Below are 17565 nucleotides of genomic sequence, written 5' to 3' on the forward strand. Positions count from 1 at the left end.
CCTTTTCAGCTCTAATGTTCTCACCCTAGTCCTACTCTTGAAGAAAAAAATTATATTTTGACATACTGAAAACCAGGAGAACTTTTATATTTTATTTCTTAAATGACTTATTAATAGTAAGTATATGATGGTTTACATGGGAAACTTGACGTCATTTTAATTGTTGTCTTCCAGAGAGAGTCCAATAAGATAGATTAGGATCCTTCACCTTATTTATGAATGGAAAATGAAATATAAAGCGGTAAATTGACTTTTTTGCCCAGGCTGCCACTGGCAGTTGGGGGATTAGAATTGTGTATGTTGAGCTTCATTTGAACCTTGATATTTTTCAGTCCACAGCATGGAAATAGAGTTTAGGAGTTTGAATTGTAATTAATTCCACACAAAAGAAGATGGCTTGCGGTGAAATATCAGAGTACTTAGCACTCTGCTGAGCGTAGAGTAGATAACAACTGCACTTAGTGAATGAATGAGCAATCTTGTACTGTGAGGAATCCTGCACCTGAGTTAAGTTTTGGTAACCAGACATGTTAACACATGAACCAATGACAAGACAATGCCTATTTAAAAGATTCTGATATATCGAGCATACATTCATTACGTGAGAATTTGTTAAATGGTTTTCTAATCTGTCCTATATATTAGGTGAACCTGTTTTTGATGGGTTTATTGCAATGCTGATTGGTATTCTGCTATGTTTCTTCTGAAAATGTATTCTGTCCTGAGGCAAGTAATACACTGTAATCTAGCAAATGTGCTGAAAGGGTAGCTTTGGATATTGATCAGTGTATTTTTAAAGAGAATATATGCTTCCCACCATCACGACTTGTAATTTTTTTTCCCCTTGAAGGAATATTTAAAAGAACAGCTGTTTTCTATGAATGGTTCAGAGGAAAAGCCGTTACCCATCAGACCTTTAAAGACGACCTTGAGGAGTGTGGAAGATCAGCCTTCTGCCTTTAACCCTTTCCAGGTGTACAAGGCATTTAGTGAAAACATGCTAGATCAGGTATGTGGATAATAGTAAAGTTAACTTAAACGTGTGGGGTTTTTTTTTGTTTTGTTTTGTTTGTTTTTTTCACATAAAGGGGAAAAGGTGCTTCATGTTTAAATACTTATAAGTTTTGCTTTTTTTTTTTTTTTCCTTTGGCTGGAAGCAGAAGGCCTTGTTCTTATTTATGTGGTCTGCGTGAATTGACTTTGGAAAAGTTATTTTACCTTCTATTTGTCAAACTGATTCATATGTTTGGTCTGTATAATTCAACTTTTGACCAGGTCAGTTCGCCATGGGCAGAGGGAACATCTGTTCGGCTGTGTCTCCAGAAGGCCTGAAAAACCAGGCATTTCGTCATGGTCTTCTCCCTTGCTGCCCACCCCCATCCCCAATCCACCCACTCAAAGAATGCCTTGCAATTTTTATGAATTTATCTAATTTATCAGGGAAATAATAAAAAAGCTTACAACTAATTACAAATAAAGCCTTGAGCTCCTATTTTAAGTGGCATGAGGTAAATTTCCCTTTTTATAACCCTAAACATATCCCTGCATTTCAAATGAATTCGCAAATGGTCTTAAAGTCTGGATATTTGGAATAAAGGGAATGTAATAAATGCCACACGTTTTTAATGTCAGATGATGCCATTGTTTAAGCTCCCCGCTTCAGTTGTTACATTAAAAAGGTCCTATTTAAGCCAAACTATTTGAAATCTAAAGTTGCTTTTGCTTTGTTTATTCTTTTGGTGAATAAAAAAGGGAAAAGGCTCCTGACAGACTCTTTGAACTAACTGGGTAGCAGAGAAGGATTGCTTGACCTAGAGCTCTGAGGAAAATAAGAATTAAAACAATGGCCTAATTCGGGATGCAGATAATATTTTTGCCATGCCTGTTACAACCCTAGTCTGCATTCATCAATACCGTAGTAGAATAAGACCTTCAAATGCTGACAACCTGGGGCAGAATTCTCCTGCTCTATGACAGGATTGTGCTGCTCCATTAATCAGCAGGTGACAGGGCATAGTTCTTAGAGGATTTTAAACATTGGCCTGGACTCTTAGTATCAAAACTGTTTAGTTTCAAGGAATGCGAGCATCTATAATACTTGAAAACCAGATATATTGTGTAAGTTTGAGTGTATTGGCTGTTTTTCTATGTTGTACGTTAGACTGCTCCAAACCATAAATAATCATTGTAGCTGTTAAATTATTCTCACTTCGTTTAAATAAATGGCATGTTTTATTCCATTCTGAATTATGAGATTATCTTTCAGAACAATTTTTCTCCTTACTCTTGTGAAACTACCTATTAAATGAGAAAAAAGAATGTTGTTTACATTTTCAGGTTGTTCTGATTTTCCCTTTAAACCATTTCTTAACCAAAAATAGCATTATTTTCACAGTCTAATTAAGCTGTGTCTTGTAATTTGAGTCATAGCCCTTCTAAGTCTGGTGTTTTTTTTGTTTTGTTTTTGGGGTTTTTTTTGTTTTGTTTTGTTTTTTGTCAAATTTCTGGGTGCTAAAAAATAAAAACTCTCAATTGATAGATGAAAAAGTTGCCAGTTATTTCACTTTTCTTTTCAAAGAGTCACCCTCTCAGGGAGACTTGTTGGGCAAATGCCATTAGCACTTGGGAAGAATAACGACTCAAGAAATTGATTTATATTTTTATAAATAATGACTACATCCCCAAATGGATTTATAAATTAATTGCTGTCTTATTGGAATAAAACCTTCTTCTGTGGACATGATTGATGTTATCTGTCTAAGTCCTTGTTCTGGACCCCCCTCCTTCTTAGTTAGTCTATCACAGCTGGAGCTTTAATTTACTGATCATATTAACTCTGATTAATAACTAACAATAGCGTGTTCTCATTTATCAACAGTCAGCCATCACAAAATGGGACTGGAATTGGTCAAACTTGCTGCCAAATTATCTGGGACTGGATAAGATGACCTTCAGTGTACTGCTGAAAAACAGGTAATGAGACTTGTGATTTGGGGGATTTGGTTGGGGGGAAAAGGGTAGGAATATATATATATCCTTTACATATTAGATATAGAGAGAGACATATATGAAATATGCCAAGTATACTTTCTAAATGCTCTTTTTCCATAGTTATTTACAAAAGGCGGTAACAATTTTTTTCTGAGATGAAATTAGTTGGGTTTAGTCTGAATTTTAAGTATGTTTGACTTTGTGTGTAATAGTTTTGCACTGTACACACCAAAAGTTATCAGCTTGAATGTCATTATAATACTTTGCATGTGTTTGTAATAACTTAATGAATGTCTATAAAATGCCAAGCCAAATCAACCAGCCTAATCAGGGAAACATATAAGTAAAACTGTCATCATTGAATTTTTGCTTTGAAGCCAGTTGTTCTGTCACTTTGTTGCTATAGCTTCAGTTACGTCTTATTTTACACACGTATGCAGCCTCGGACAATCTAAGAAAATGGTGATGTGATTTTAGGCTGGGAACCTAAACATGTAATTTATTTTGCACAAAAGTATAAATATTTCCTTTATATTTTGGATCAATTAACATGGATTTTTAAAAAACTTTAAAGTCTTGACTGAAAACCATAAGGTGTAATCTTTAAAAATTGGATTTCTCTATCTAGTATGACATTTTCATCGAAGATAAGTTTGTGTGCAAGTTTTTAATTCAGGTATCATTTGTTTGCTTATAGTTCAGTATGAGAATTATTTTCTATATAATCTTTATGATGTGGAATGTATTTCCATACCTTTTCGATACAAATATTAAATACCATCTTTTCCCGAAAGACAGCAATGACTGTGACATAATAGAATTATCACATCATCCTTGACCAATCTGGGTGCATATGAGAAAATATCAAGAGGGGGAGATATCCAGTATTTCCCGTAATTTCCCAAATGGAGGTTTAAAAACAGCTTTATTGTCAGTAAAGCCTGTAGTTGAAATGTGTGGTCACAGTGGTATTCCTAATATCTCACCCCTGAATGAAGCTCTCCTACTCATCATGGACAAAGCTGAACAATGTAGCTTTCCCATCAGCGGTGGCCTTCTCCCAGCAAGCTTACCACCTGGCAGGCAGTAGTTGAGAAGGGTCCACAAGTCCCCCAGAGCTGCTCCTATCCTCTCCCAAAGTTGCCTGGGAGATGGGAGGTGGGTGGTGGTGGAGGAGAGACCAGGTCTTCTGTTGAATCTGTGGTTACATGATGTTTACACAATGTTTCATGTCTATCTGGAAACAAAGTAGAAGTGATGAATCAGTTTTTTCCTGCTATTTGTAAAATTTTGAGTTGATGCCGATTAACTGTACTCTATTTTACTAAGTTTTTTCAGCTGTACATTGCTGCTTCTAAGCCACTAAAGGGGTACTCTGGGGGCAACACATCCTTCAAACCTTTCTGCATTTGCTATGTATAATATTCACTTCGAGGTGAATTTGTGTTTTTAACAAAATTGTTAAATGTTATTTTTGTGTGAAAACGTTAGATATACTTCAGTTAGGACAATACCTATCGAATTCTCTTTCCCTGAGAGAGCATGTGCAAGAGTGAGTGGGAGAAATGAACTCCCCCAAATTCAGCCAGAAGTAACAGTTCAAAACGGTTCTCTTGGAAAAGGGTCATGAATATTTAATAGAAACAGCTAGACTATCACCTTAATAAGAACCCTGGAACTTTAAAGAACGGTATGAAAAGCATTCTACTCCAAACCACTATATACTACAGGCTGCAAGGAACAGAACTGACCTACCTTAGAAGGATGAGTTTTAATTATTTTTTAGTACTTTCCCATTTATTTTAAGAATGTAATTTATGTGACTTGATTAATTGAACAGGTAAGGAAAGCATTTCTGTTATTTTTTTTCTAAGAGACTTTTTTTGTTTGAACTTGAAAATGTTGATTTTTTTTTTTTTTCTTAAGTAGTGCGCCGAGGTTTTGACAGCATGGCTATTTAAAAATATACATTTGACAGTGAGACCACAAAACATTGAGCTTTAGAATGAGAGTTATGAATGTTAAACTACATCCACAAAGTGGTATTTCTTATGTACTGTTGTGATTTCGGCAGGTGGGCAGAGCCAAAGAAGAAAACCTAGAGCAGTTTAGCTGAATATGCTCAGTTCTTTTTCTCAAACCCGACAAATTTGTTCTCTTTTTCTTTCTTTAATTGGCAGTATGTTTATACTAATCTATCCCTGCACTGTGGTCAAGCATATATATGGGGCTGCAGGTGTTGTCTGAGGACATAATGTTACAGACAATACTGAACTCAAATACATATATATGAAAAAAGTTGAGGAGAAGGGAATCCTTTCTATTCACCTTCTAAATGCTTTTGTGCCTGTCTTCAAATTTCATATCATGAGCAGACCATCTGTGGACTTAACTCTCTAAAGACCCCAAGCCTAAAGTGAGCCAGACCTCTCTCACCCCCAGAACAGGATGGAGATGGGAAAGCAGGGTTCCTGAGTTCTCAGTCCCTATTGTATGCTTACCTTAGGAAAGTTACCCAAACTATTTGAGTTTGGATTTCTTCATCTTTAAAATGAACTTAGGATGCCTGGGTGGCTCAGTTGGTTGGGCGTCTGCCTTCAGCTCGGGTCATGATCCCAGGGTCTTGGGATTGAACTCCTTATGGGGCTCCTTGCTCAGTGGGGGATCTGCTTCTCCCTCTGCCTGCCACTCCCTCCCCCCTTCCCTGCTCGAGCTTTCTCTCTCTCTCTCTCTCTCAAATAAAATCTTAAGATGAAGTAATGATAATTATGTATCTACTTTATGGAGACTGTTGACATAATCAAGAATGTTAAAGGATATGGCAGTGTTTTTGAAAGTTGAAAATATAACACATAACTTAAAAAGTATGCCCATAGCACATAGCTGTGGTGTCCTTGTCTGCTCCAGTAAGGAGACAAAAAAGGTCATTAAGGATTGTAAGAGAGCTAGAGGTGGTAGGTGGAGCAGTCAGATTATACCTGATGTTACAGACGCTGAGTTTAGGCAGCCTCTAGGCTTAAACCAGCAGTGAGCCTCAGAGCAAGAGTCAGGTCAGAGACCAGGCAGCAGACGCATGACTCTGGAAGACAAACGGTGAGAAAATGGGCAGGAAGGGGAGGGGGCATCTAATAGTCATGTGAGCCACTCGGGAGATACTCAAGAGATGACCGTGTGAGGGAGAGTGCAGACTCATGACAAAGGAGACATGTGGTGGTACCAACAGTATCTATATCTGAGATAATACTGCTCTTTGTTCTATAGGCTGGTTCTGTGCTGACTCCAAAGGCAGAACAAATCTTTTTTTTTTTTTTTTTTGGATTTATTTGAGAGAGAGTGAGAAAGCAGGCATGAGAGCACGAGTGAGAGGGGCAGAGAGAGAGAGGGAGAGAGAATACCAAGAGGACTCCATGCCAAGCATGGAGCCCATTGCAGGGCTGGATTCTACAACCCTGAGCTCTCCACCTGAGCTGAAACCAAGAATCTGATGTTTAACTGGCTGTGCCACCCAGGTGCCCCCAGGACACACCTTAAAGTGACGACCTGAGTAGTTGGCAGGGATGTGCCCTCTGCTCACGGTCATGTCTCCTTTCCAAACACCTCTTTCCAATCCATGGTGTCCTGAGTTCATTGTCGTCTTCCTGTTCTTTGGATTCTCCGAGCTCTTTTTCATTTTAGGGTCTTTGTACTTGCAGTTCCCTCTGCTCTTCACATGGGTGCTGCCATCTTGTCCATCTAGAGTACATGTTACCTCCTCAGAGAAGCCTTCCCTAATCCCCCATCTAAATTTACCCTCCAGGTCACCCTAGCATTCTCCTCTACTGTTTTTTCTTAATTGAGTTATTACCATCTGAGATCTGTTCGGTTGTTGTCTCCTAATCCTAATCCCTCCCAGGGTAGAGTATATACTCCATGAGAATAGTACTTTACCTGTCTTACTCAAACCGTGTCTTCAGTACCTAGAACAGCCACTGGATGCACAATAGGTTTTGAGTAGTATTTGTTGAATTAATTAACAGACAAATGAGGAATAAGAGTATACAGGAAAAAGTCAGCCCCTGACAGAGGAGTGCAAAGTTGGCATTCCCTAAATGTGAAGCTGGATCAATAGTCATGTAGATAGGAAAAGTATACTGTGGAAAATCTCAAGCAAGAAAATTATGTGAATGTTCATTCTCTTCATTTTCTAAATTTAAACGAAAACCTAGTTAAACTCTGTATGTTTAAAATTCTTGTTTTTATTATCATTTGCAGTTTGGCTCGGATTAAAAGCATGGAACACTGGTCTTTATTTTTAATTAATTGATGCAGTTCAAGTCATAACCTGTTTAGCAACAAAGTCTGTTCTTCATGATTCAGAAATCTTTTGACATTTGGGTGATAGGGTTTGTATTCATTAAATGATGCTAAAATACAAGTTGAAAAACTTAAGGTAGAGTTAGCTGACAAAAGTATCTAACCAAGCCTTTGTAAATTTGGGATTTTCGAGGCATTTGGAAAAAAATGTAGTAGCTGAGACCTCAGAGAGCGATCCTGAATATATATTAATGATAGATGTTTTTCAATTTAGAAAGTTTGCCATTGTGGGGAAAAAAGGCTCCTTCGAGGTTCAGAAAATCAACATATATATCAGTTCTACGCCTTTACCTTTAATGCTGTGTAAGAGTAAGTACAGTGATTGTACATTGATCTTTTGAATCAGTTTCTTACTATTAGTTTCTTGCTTGCTTTCTCACTCACTTTAAAATAAATCCAGACTAGCGAATGAGACGGTGATTGCATTTGCAGGAGAGTTCACCAGAAGGGACACTGTATATTCCTTCATTCGTGGCGAATCTCCAGATTGCCATTTTGATATTGTTTTCTTTGTCACCGGAACAAATTTATGTTGCTTTACCTTATTTATTCCAGACTAATTCCCAAGAATTGTGGTGTTGAAAATAATCTGTGAATACAGAGGAATGCTATGCTATTTTAACCATCTAAATATACTGCATATGAGTTTGGCTTCGAGTTGAGCAAACACAATTAAATACGATGGCAGGAACAGCAGAAGGGGTGGTGGTGGCAGATTTCTGGCTCTCACTTTGGGGCCTTTCCAGGTAGACAATAACCATACATCTGAGAGGAAACAGAGATTAGAAACCATGTTTGAAAAGAGCTGTTGATTTGTGGAGTTGATTGTTTGCTTTTAATAATAATACTTATTAAAGGACCTTTACGCTGTATCAGATGATAATGTGTGTGCCCTGTGGTATGCAGAGAGTGGAAAATATGGTCTGCGGCCTCTCACTGCACGCGCCGCCCTCGGCCACGTCCATCCTCGGGCAGCGCTGCCATTAGCACGAGGTTTATGGTTGCTCACAGCAGTAAATTCCCGATGCAGCAGCGGGCTGCCTGCTTATGGAGAGGTGGGTTTAGGAAAAAAGGGAAGCTGATTTTAGAAATACACACCTCTGAGCCGTTACATATATTACATATGCCGCAGCATTCAAATCTGGGTATTTGTCATGCTCCGGCTCCTTAAAAATCCCTTTTCTTCCCACCTCCCCCAGAAGGCAAGGCCTCCGAGGCTCGGTGACTCTCTCCCCATCTTCAGTGTGTTGTCGAACAAGAGCAGGCTTCCCTCTCAACCTTAACTGCCAAAGCAGCATGTCCGAAGTGCGTTTAGGACATAAAAATTTAACACTGCGACCCTTGGGATTTCCGGGAGTTCCGACTTCGGTAAGAGAACGGAACGATCCAGTACCTGTGTATGAGTTTCTACTTGGGGACTTCTATATGCTGTCCTTTTTGGTGCATAAAGTACTTTCCCACGGACCGTCTTCTCGGATCCTCCCAGGAACTCGGTAGTAAGAGACAGGTACCAGTGAGGTTGCAAAACATTAAATGACATTCCCAAGGTTAGAGATAGTACGTGGCATCTGGAGCTTAAAATGAAGTCTTCTGACTCTGTATCTGGTGCGTTAGCTACTCCACCATATTCCTGGTCAAGATTTCTTTTTTTTTCTCCAGTTTCATTGAGAGAACGCTTGACACATAACATTGTGTAAGTTTAAGTTGTGCAGTGTGTTGATTTGATACACTTATGTAGTGTAAAAATGATCCACCATAGTGCTAACACCTCCATCACAGCACATCGTAGCCATAGCCTTTTTGTGGGAGGAGCATTTAAGATCTACTCTCTCAGCGACTAGAATTCCCATGCCCTACGTTAGATCTTCATCTTTCAACTGGAAATTTGAACCTTTGGTCAATTTTGTTAATGAGCTGTACATTCAGTGTAAAACTATGATGATAATGAAGAGAACAAACACGGAGAGCACTTGCCACCTGGCTGGCATAATAGAAGTGAATTGCATACACATATTTAATTCTAGATCCTTTAAATAACCTTATAAATGAGGTACCCTGTTGCCCTAGTTTTCCCGATAAGGACACTCAGGCACATGGGCACAGAACGCTAAGTGACGGTGCTCGATCTGCTTCAAGGCCCGTTCCTGACCACTTCTCTCTGAGGTAGAGAGACCGGGTAGTCACAAAGAGGGAAGGCCAGGTTGGAGACTGTGGCTGGAGGCTGAGAAAAACCTTATACATCACAAATATAAAAGACATTCCTAAGGAAGCTTGGGGGCTCATTTACTCTTCCTAATTTGCATAAAAGTCAAGTACGATGTGTTCTCTTAATCCTCCAGGCAGATACCAGATAGGATTGGAGGTGCAGGAAGTTTTTTGGGAGAGCTGCTCATGAAGGATAAAGTAGAGGGTGGAGGTGTAGGCAAGTGAGCCTTCGGACCAAGTTGCTGATCTGATAGCTGTGAAAGGAGAGGGGGAAGGAGGGTTGGGTAGAAAGAGTCGTGGGTGGCAGGGTAGTTCTAAGAAGGTTTTGACAAGGCCAATGAGCACTCCATGAGATAAGGTCACATACTAGAAGAGTCTCATGTGCTGCAAGAATGGGCTGGCCCTAGTACCTCTGTTGTTCTCAGACACTGGCAAAAGTCTGCTTGGGAGAAGAATGACCTGAGCACATGGTAGATGCAGGGGAATGACAGTTTAGGGACATTTGTCCCTGTGCCAGCTGTAGTAGGAGATGTGGATGGCGCCTTTCTCCATGGTTATAATAGTGGGGCTGCAAACAGTGGTTCTCTGGTATGTGAGAGGTTATATGTGTATGTGTTGTGTAAGTTAATAGGAATGTGATTTAAATAAAGGTCTCCATTACTTTAGTGAAGTAGAAAATAGACTACCTAAATAAATAGGTTAAACGCTATTGACAGAAACGCAGAATTGGCAACATTTTGATGAAAGGAAGGTATAATAATTTTCTCAAAAGCAGCCATGGGAGAATTTTTCACTTGTCAAGTTGAACCAAAATTCACTTTGTAATGAATTTTCGCCTACCTAATTATGCATTCACATAGTGGCACTTTGGAGTTCTTACAATATATATCAGAAGCTATTAAAAACTTTCTTGTATGGAGTACATTCTTTTTTCAATGACTATTCTTTAAGTCTTTCCCCTGTCAAATTCTGTTCAGACCCCAAAGCCTCTGTGATGTTTTTCTACAAAAAGTCTTAGCATAGGTTCAGCCAGGAGTAGCTGTCATAGACCCATTGATTCATTCTGGCTGAAGATGAAAATAACATTGACTACTTTTTAGGCTTATTTGTCACCATAGGATATTTCTGTTTATGTTGCTATATCAACATAAAGAGAGGAAATTATATCTTTGAAAATATTTTCATTAAGACATAATTATGAAAGAAATTTAAATGTTTACTAATTATAATGAAATATAACAAGTCTGAACAACTAATGTTCACTTTATATATTAACATTTATGATATTGTTTCAGTACTTTCGTGATCTGTTGTATATGGAACTAGTTAGGATACCAGTGCTTTCTTATATTTTAAATGAAATTCTCATCTTTATATACCCTGAGGATGCAGCTCTAAAATTGACACCCCCCCCAAAAAAATAGGAGATCTGGTGAAAAAAAAATTTAAATCAAGGTATTTTTGCATCCAGAATATTTGTATTAATATAACTTTGAAATTTATTATGTAATAAACTATAAGCAATGCATACACATGTATTATTTCAAATGATAGAGGAAGATATGAAATAGAAAAGCTCCCCACCCAGCTCCTCAGTCACAGAAATCCCATTTGCTTGTAACCATTTGAAGCATTTCTGTTTTTCTTTCAGTTGACAAATCTAAGGGATATGCTCCACCACTAATTTAAAATAAATTAATTAATATTACTGAGTCCTTGCAATGAAAAATGCAGAATTTTTCAGAATTTATACTACCTTCTCCTATCCCCTCCTCTTCAAGCCCTGCTAACAAAATTTAATTTTGGCTCTTCCATTGGTCACTTTTATGTTGTATGTTATAACCTCTATTTTTAAATTGATTTATTCTTTATATATGTGTGTGTGTGTATTTTTATTTCACATAAAATAAAATTCACTTCTGAGTGGAAACATGCATAAAATTGTTTAACAGTCATCACTATCAAGATCACTCAAAGATTCCCTTGAGCTGACCCTTTGTAGTCAATTTCTCCTCCTCTCAATCCCTGGCCACCACTGATCTGTTCTCTGTCCTTAAGGTTTTCTTCTTTCAGGAATGTCATAGTAATGGAATTATATACTATGTCACTTTTTCAATCTGGCTTCTTTTACTCAGCATGATACATTTGAAATTCCTCCCAGTTGTTGTTGTTCTTACTGTAGAATAATAGTCCATTGTAAGAATGTCCTATTGTTGGTTGATCCATTAACCTGTTAAAGGACATTTCGGTTGTTTGCAGTATTTGGTGATTGTGAGTTAAGCCTCTGTAACCATTTGTGTGTAGATTTTGCATGAACATAGGTTTTTATTTCACTTGGATAATACCTAGAAAAGGGGATGCTGGGTTGTGTAACATTTATGTTCAACTTTGTAAAGAAATTGTGTCTTCCTGTGTTTTATGCTGCCTAGGAGAAATTTGATGCCGAAAGGATTCTTTTTCCCCTTTTTGTCTCCCCGATGCTTTTTTTTTTTTTTTTTTTTTTAAGTCCTCATCTACCCCACCCTTCCCACCACCCCTTCATTCTGAAATGAGATCATGTTTATGTGTGAGTCTTTGGTTTCTCTTCGTATTGAGTAGGCCCCTTCAATATTGTGATTTTCTTGAGATTCTTTTTCCCGTTTGTGATTATTCCCTCTGCCCCCACACCCAGTTACATCTATACCCCTTTCTGGCATTCCTCTCGAGACAGGTGTTCTGATTTATTCTTTCTTCGGATATTGCTACAGGCTTCCTGGCCTTGGTCCTCCTGTTCTCACACTCTTTATCCTTTCCGCCTTTTTTTTTCTGCGGCTAACTCCTTCTCTTCTGTGGCTTTTAGGGATTATCCTAGGTCTCAAAATCAGATGCCTTCAGGCCTGGGCAAATAATAAAAATTTGTGAAGGCAAGGTATAATACAGTGGGGGGGGGGGTTAGAGTCATACCTAAGGGAAAACATCCAAATTTTATTTTTAAAAAATGTTCTGTTAGCTGAAAAGGGCAAGTTCTCAGAATGCATCAGGCCCACCAACGTGAGTCTCTAAATCTATGCGCAGAGGCCTCTGTAGATCCAGTTGTAATTGTTCAATGAGACTCCAAGTCACATACACTTAGATTTTCACTGTAATAATATTTTAATGTAATAACTCTCACCTCATCTAGAAGGCCTAATGTCATAATTACCTTCATCCGAAAACTGGCTCCTCTTCAGAGGTGTGTGATTTCTCCTCGCTAACGTTTTTCCAGCATCAGTCTAGAAATCTTGAATGACTTTGCAAAGTTTCCATCTCCCTTCTTCTGTTTTGTTAGGCAGCAGAAGCCCCCTAGTCTGTCCGTTTCTTACACCGTGACTTTCTATGCCCGAGTGCGGGCCGCTCTCGAATCCAGCACCCCATCCGCTGACGGCTCGATCACCCGCTCACTCTTGCCTTGACTTCCAGTCCGTTGATCTCTGCTGGATAAATGCGTTTTTCTCCTTAACATTTTCCATCATTATCAAAACCAACTGAGAATAGCATTATCATTTTAGGACACAGAAATAGTGGGTTTATCATTTAATGCCACGACTTTGGTTCAGCTCTCTTCTCCTAGTTCCCCTTCCGTGTACACAACAGACACCTCCTTTTGCACCTCACTGCGAGGGGGCATCTGCATCGACCATCGCAGGTTCTGCATTTTCACCAGCCTATTTTTTTGTCATTCATCAACGCAAAGACGTAATTTTTGTTTTGAATAACTTAGCGTGTTATGCCAAATCATCACAGTACAATTTAGCTAGCCGTTGCGGATTCTTGGTTGGGTTTTGAGTTCCTCAGAAATCAGGATCTAGACATGGGGTCAGGGTCGAGTGCTCCAGTATCCATGACGAAACTTGATCTGGACATTGGTTCTCAGGGACAGGGACCCCTCCTCATTGCCTGACCAGAACAGAAGTTCACCCCAGATCATTGATAGACTGGAGGCTCCAGATGAGAAGACCGACGCAGCTGCAATAGGAGAATGACTCGGGAACTCAAGCACTTCCTGAGACCTGTGTCACTGGTGCCTGCACCTTTTCCTGGGTTTGTCCCCTGTGCTCCCCTTGACTGTTACCCCCCAAGTCTGCCTTTCACCTGCTGAGGTCCATCCTAAAGCCCCTCTCTCCAGGGTCAGAAATTTCGAAAAGCCCCCATTCTCCAAATTCTCAACCGTTACACATATCAGGATCCAGCATGTGCTACCCTAAATGTTCTCTAATGTTTTTTGGTTTTCTGTCTCCCTGGATAGACAGGCACCACCGGGAGAGCAGGCCACTCCGACTCTTCTCGTGTGACACTTGCACTGTGAGGCTCAGTGTTCAAAGCATGGGGCTGTGCAGGTCTTGCTTTTTGGCTCCTAGTCTCAGTTTACTGTTTTGCAATGACTTTTATTTGCTTTTAGGTGTTTTTGAGGTAAGGAAAAGATCACCAACAGAAAGAGGCTTTGTTAATTCATTTATTAAGAACTTTATTAAACTATTTTAAATTACATATATGCTCAGGAGAAGTGAATAATATGGGCATTGTGGAAAGTAAAAGCCACTAATCCCTTGCTCTGCCTCACCATGTACCTTGTAATTCCACCCACCTGAGATAACAAATCTGTCCTTTCCTCTCATTCTCATTTAAATCTTCAAATATCCTTCGAGCATTAAGTCATCCTTCTGAATAGAATTTCAAAAGAAAAAGAAAATCAGGATGAATGTTGTGATTTAGAAAAGTAAAAGGTAAAAATAGAATATTCTAGCTTTCTATAAAATGAAAATTTTCCATGCCACAGAGATCTATGAGATTTAGTGATTTACCTAGAAGCTGGTGATTCCCTTATGGACAGATAGTTGATAACTACAAGTTAATCAATTAAAACCTACAGAGTCCTAGGATGAAAGGATTGGTCGGTCTTTGGAAAGGAGTCAGCAACCTGATGAAGGTTTTGCTGTTTACCTGTCTCACTTGCCCAGTAGGCTCTCTCCATCAGGATTATGTCTTTGCTGCATTTGGGCGTCTGATTTATCCCAAAGCCAGCGATGAACATCTACTTGTCCATTTCAACAATCACATCTCTAAAGGACTTACAGATAATCAGGACTCCCTGGAAATAGGTAACTTTGTATAAAGGACAACCCAGACTCTCGTTACTTCATTATGCAGAGAATACATTTGTCAGCAAATGAAAGTAAGGTATTCTATAACCCACAAAATACACTGTGTTGATTATAAGAATACTTCCATCCCATTATTCAGTCCAGCAAGACTTGGAGTAAATAGATGGATCTGTGACTGTTTGTTCATCCATCCATCCATCAAACATTCTAGGCGCAGCAGATAAATGAGCCAGACACAGGCCCTGCTGTCAAGGAACTCAGAATCTAGTGGAGAAGACAGACGAAAAAATCAGCGGCTATAGCTATACTAGAGGTTCGTGCAAGTTAGCGTAGAAGTACAGTGGAAGATCGCAGAGCTAACCGAATGCTGGAGCGGCCAGGAAATACACCCAGGACACGGTGCTACTTGAACTGTGTGTCGACAGCTGAACATGAGTCAGCCAGGTAGCCAAAGCGAGAGGCGGTCTAGAGAGAGCGTTTGAGGTAGACGCACCACAACAGAGATAGTTACTTTGGCTAGAGTAATGGGCTCTTCACTGCATTTTTCATTTTTAAATCAATTCTGTTTCACAACATTTAGGTGCAATGAATGGTAGGCTGCTTAGGACAAAGTCAGATGCTGAACTGAGTGAGGGGTGATACGGGAGAAAGGGGCAACTGTCCTAATTTGGTTTATCGCTGGAGAATTTAAGAGTTGCAGTTTCTTTCTTTTGAATCCTTGGCCTCACCTGACCCTGAAGGTTTTCAGGCATGTGTAAGCAGTTGCAGGGCCTGTGGAATTCATAGATCAAATGGCCTTGTAGTCTGTCACTAAAATTCGATTCGCCTTCTGTTTATACGGCTTGGATGGGACGTACCTTCGTGAGGGCACTCTTGGCACATGGTTGATGGCTCTTCAGACAAGCTGTGCTAGTTTGATACTGGCCTTGGTCAGGTATGAGAGGTGCACCTGATTTGTCTTGCTCTTCATCTCTCAGTGTACTTGCAGCCTGTCCTGGGGGTGCACGCGGTTCTTCAGGACTTCAGGTGTTCCGTGGACGGTAGAATTGCCTGACAGCGATGGGAACGCCCAAGAGAGGTAGCGAGGCTTCCAACTTGGCATGCTCAGGTTTGTTGCTGTGAACTGGCAGGACTGAGGTGGCCTCAGGGGCATTTCTAGACCCCAAAGGGCTTCTGGAGCAGAAATGAAGTGGAATTGTTTCCCAATTAATTGTTCAGTCTTTCTCATTTAGCAAATAATCTAACAGATTTTAGGACTGAAGTTGGATTTTAGCGCAAGTACGTGCACGTCGGCTATAGATGTTTGTTCAGAACAACTCTGCGAACATGGATGATATGTGTGATGTTAATGCATTCGTTAGAAATAATGTTATTTTTCACAAAGTAAAAACATTCGTAATTTTGCTACAAGGGAGAATATTTGCTTCCTCTCACACATTTTATTTAATAATTTTACTTCTTTAAAAGCAAAACAGCACACAATTTGAAAATGAAATTTCCCCAAAGTGTTCAGTTTGCTAATATGTTTTTCATTTTCTTCATTATGCTATAGTGGAATGTTGCCATACTTTGAAATGTGCAACTTATCTCCCTGGAGGCAGCAGATGGTGTGACTAGTGTGTCTTTTGGTACAGGATTTATCATGAGAGATGGCATCTAGCACTGGTTGAGAGGGGGCCCTGTCCTCAAAGAGCATTGACTCCCACCCTTATTACCTCATTACAACATTTATGTTAATTATTATTTTTAAATATGAAAACCCTTCAAAAATGGGAAGGCTTTGGCTCTTTTTAAAACTTCCTTTTTCTTAGTTTGTATAAGAAAATACCTTATGTAAAAACTATTTGAGTTGTTTCAATGACATTTGCAAGTGATTTCTCATTGCCTCACTGCTAGAGGACCAGCTGACCTCTTAGCAGGACTTGATTTTATTGCTATTTCCACCCTAATCTGTGATCTGGTCTTTAGCTTTGAAAGTCTGACAATTTCACTTCATAAAGGAATATTGGTTCACACCAACCAAACTCAACAGAGTTTTATAAAATCCAGAGCTCCATTTTACTAATTTACAGTGAAAAATACAACTTCAAGCAGATCTAGTAATTCTCTCCCTCTAGGTGAATTGACATCAGAAGCTAGTTCATGACAAAAAGTTTTATTTGGGGAGTAGAAGTTGGCCATCCCTCCACGAAGCTATGCCTGCCATTAGGACCTGTTCATATGCTGTGAGTCGTGGTGTCCTTGCTTCTGCACTGTGCTAATGATTTTTTATTCTTTCTGGACATTTTTAGTCTCCTGCTGAACTACTCTGTTACATCATCTCTTTAAAAAGAACATTGTAGAGGAGGAAAGACTGCCTTCCCCTCTAACCGCCTAGGTTTGATAGTTGGGCCTATGAAATAAACTGACAACAGGCAGGTTAACGGGAGAAAAGGTATACAAATTTATTAATTTTGAATATTATGTGCATGGGAGCATTATGGAGAAAAATGTGAATACCTCAAAAATAGTGAGATTTGATACCTTATATACCATCTTAATATAGGGGAACAAGAAAGGGAAATTTAGGCCACTTAGGAAAGACAGATGGGCCCTTAAAAGAATAGATGGGAGGTATGATAGTTGGTGACATAGTTTGTCTGGGGATGGTGTCAACTTCTAGTCTCTTTTGTGACAAGAATCAATCTTCGCTGGTTGATGAAACTCTCCTGGATGGGATTTATGACAACTGAGTTTCTTTTGGAGGACCTGTCTTTAGGCAGATAAGGGTTGTTGAGGGAGAGCCTCTCCCTGCATCTGCTGTTTTTCAAGTGTTTTCCGCTCAAAACAATCAATGTTAACAAAGTGGCTTATTTTCAGGTGGCCTGTCCTAAAGTCTTGAAAGAGCTAATAAGCA

The 17565-nt window shown here is 39.3% G+C and overlaps 1 protein-coding gene across 1 annotated transcript in view; it reads left to right on the forward strand.

Annotated features, from left to right (window-relative positions):
• KIAA0825 (KIAA0825 ortholog) overlaps positions 1-17565 on the forward strand; it is a 365682-nt gene that overhangs the window by 173102 nt on the left and 175015 nt on the right. Inside the window, exons 19-20 of the mRNA XM_040622093.1 lie at positions 851-1009; positions 2879-2973. Of these exons, the coding sequence (XP_040478027.1) occupies positions 851-1009; positions 2879-2973 (254 nt within the window). The remainder of the gene's footprint in view (positions 1-850; positions 1010-2878; positions 2974-17565) is intronic.

The sequence above is a fragment of the Ursus maritimus genome, unplaced genomic scaffold (assembly GCF_017311325.1).
Source record: "Ursus maritimus isolate PB19 unplaced genomic scaffold, ASM1731132v1 scaffold_5, whole genome shotgun sequence".
NCBI classification, from domain to species: Eukaryota; Metazoa; Chordata; class Mammalia; order Carnivora; family Ursidae; genus Ursus; species Ursus maritimus.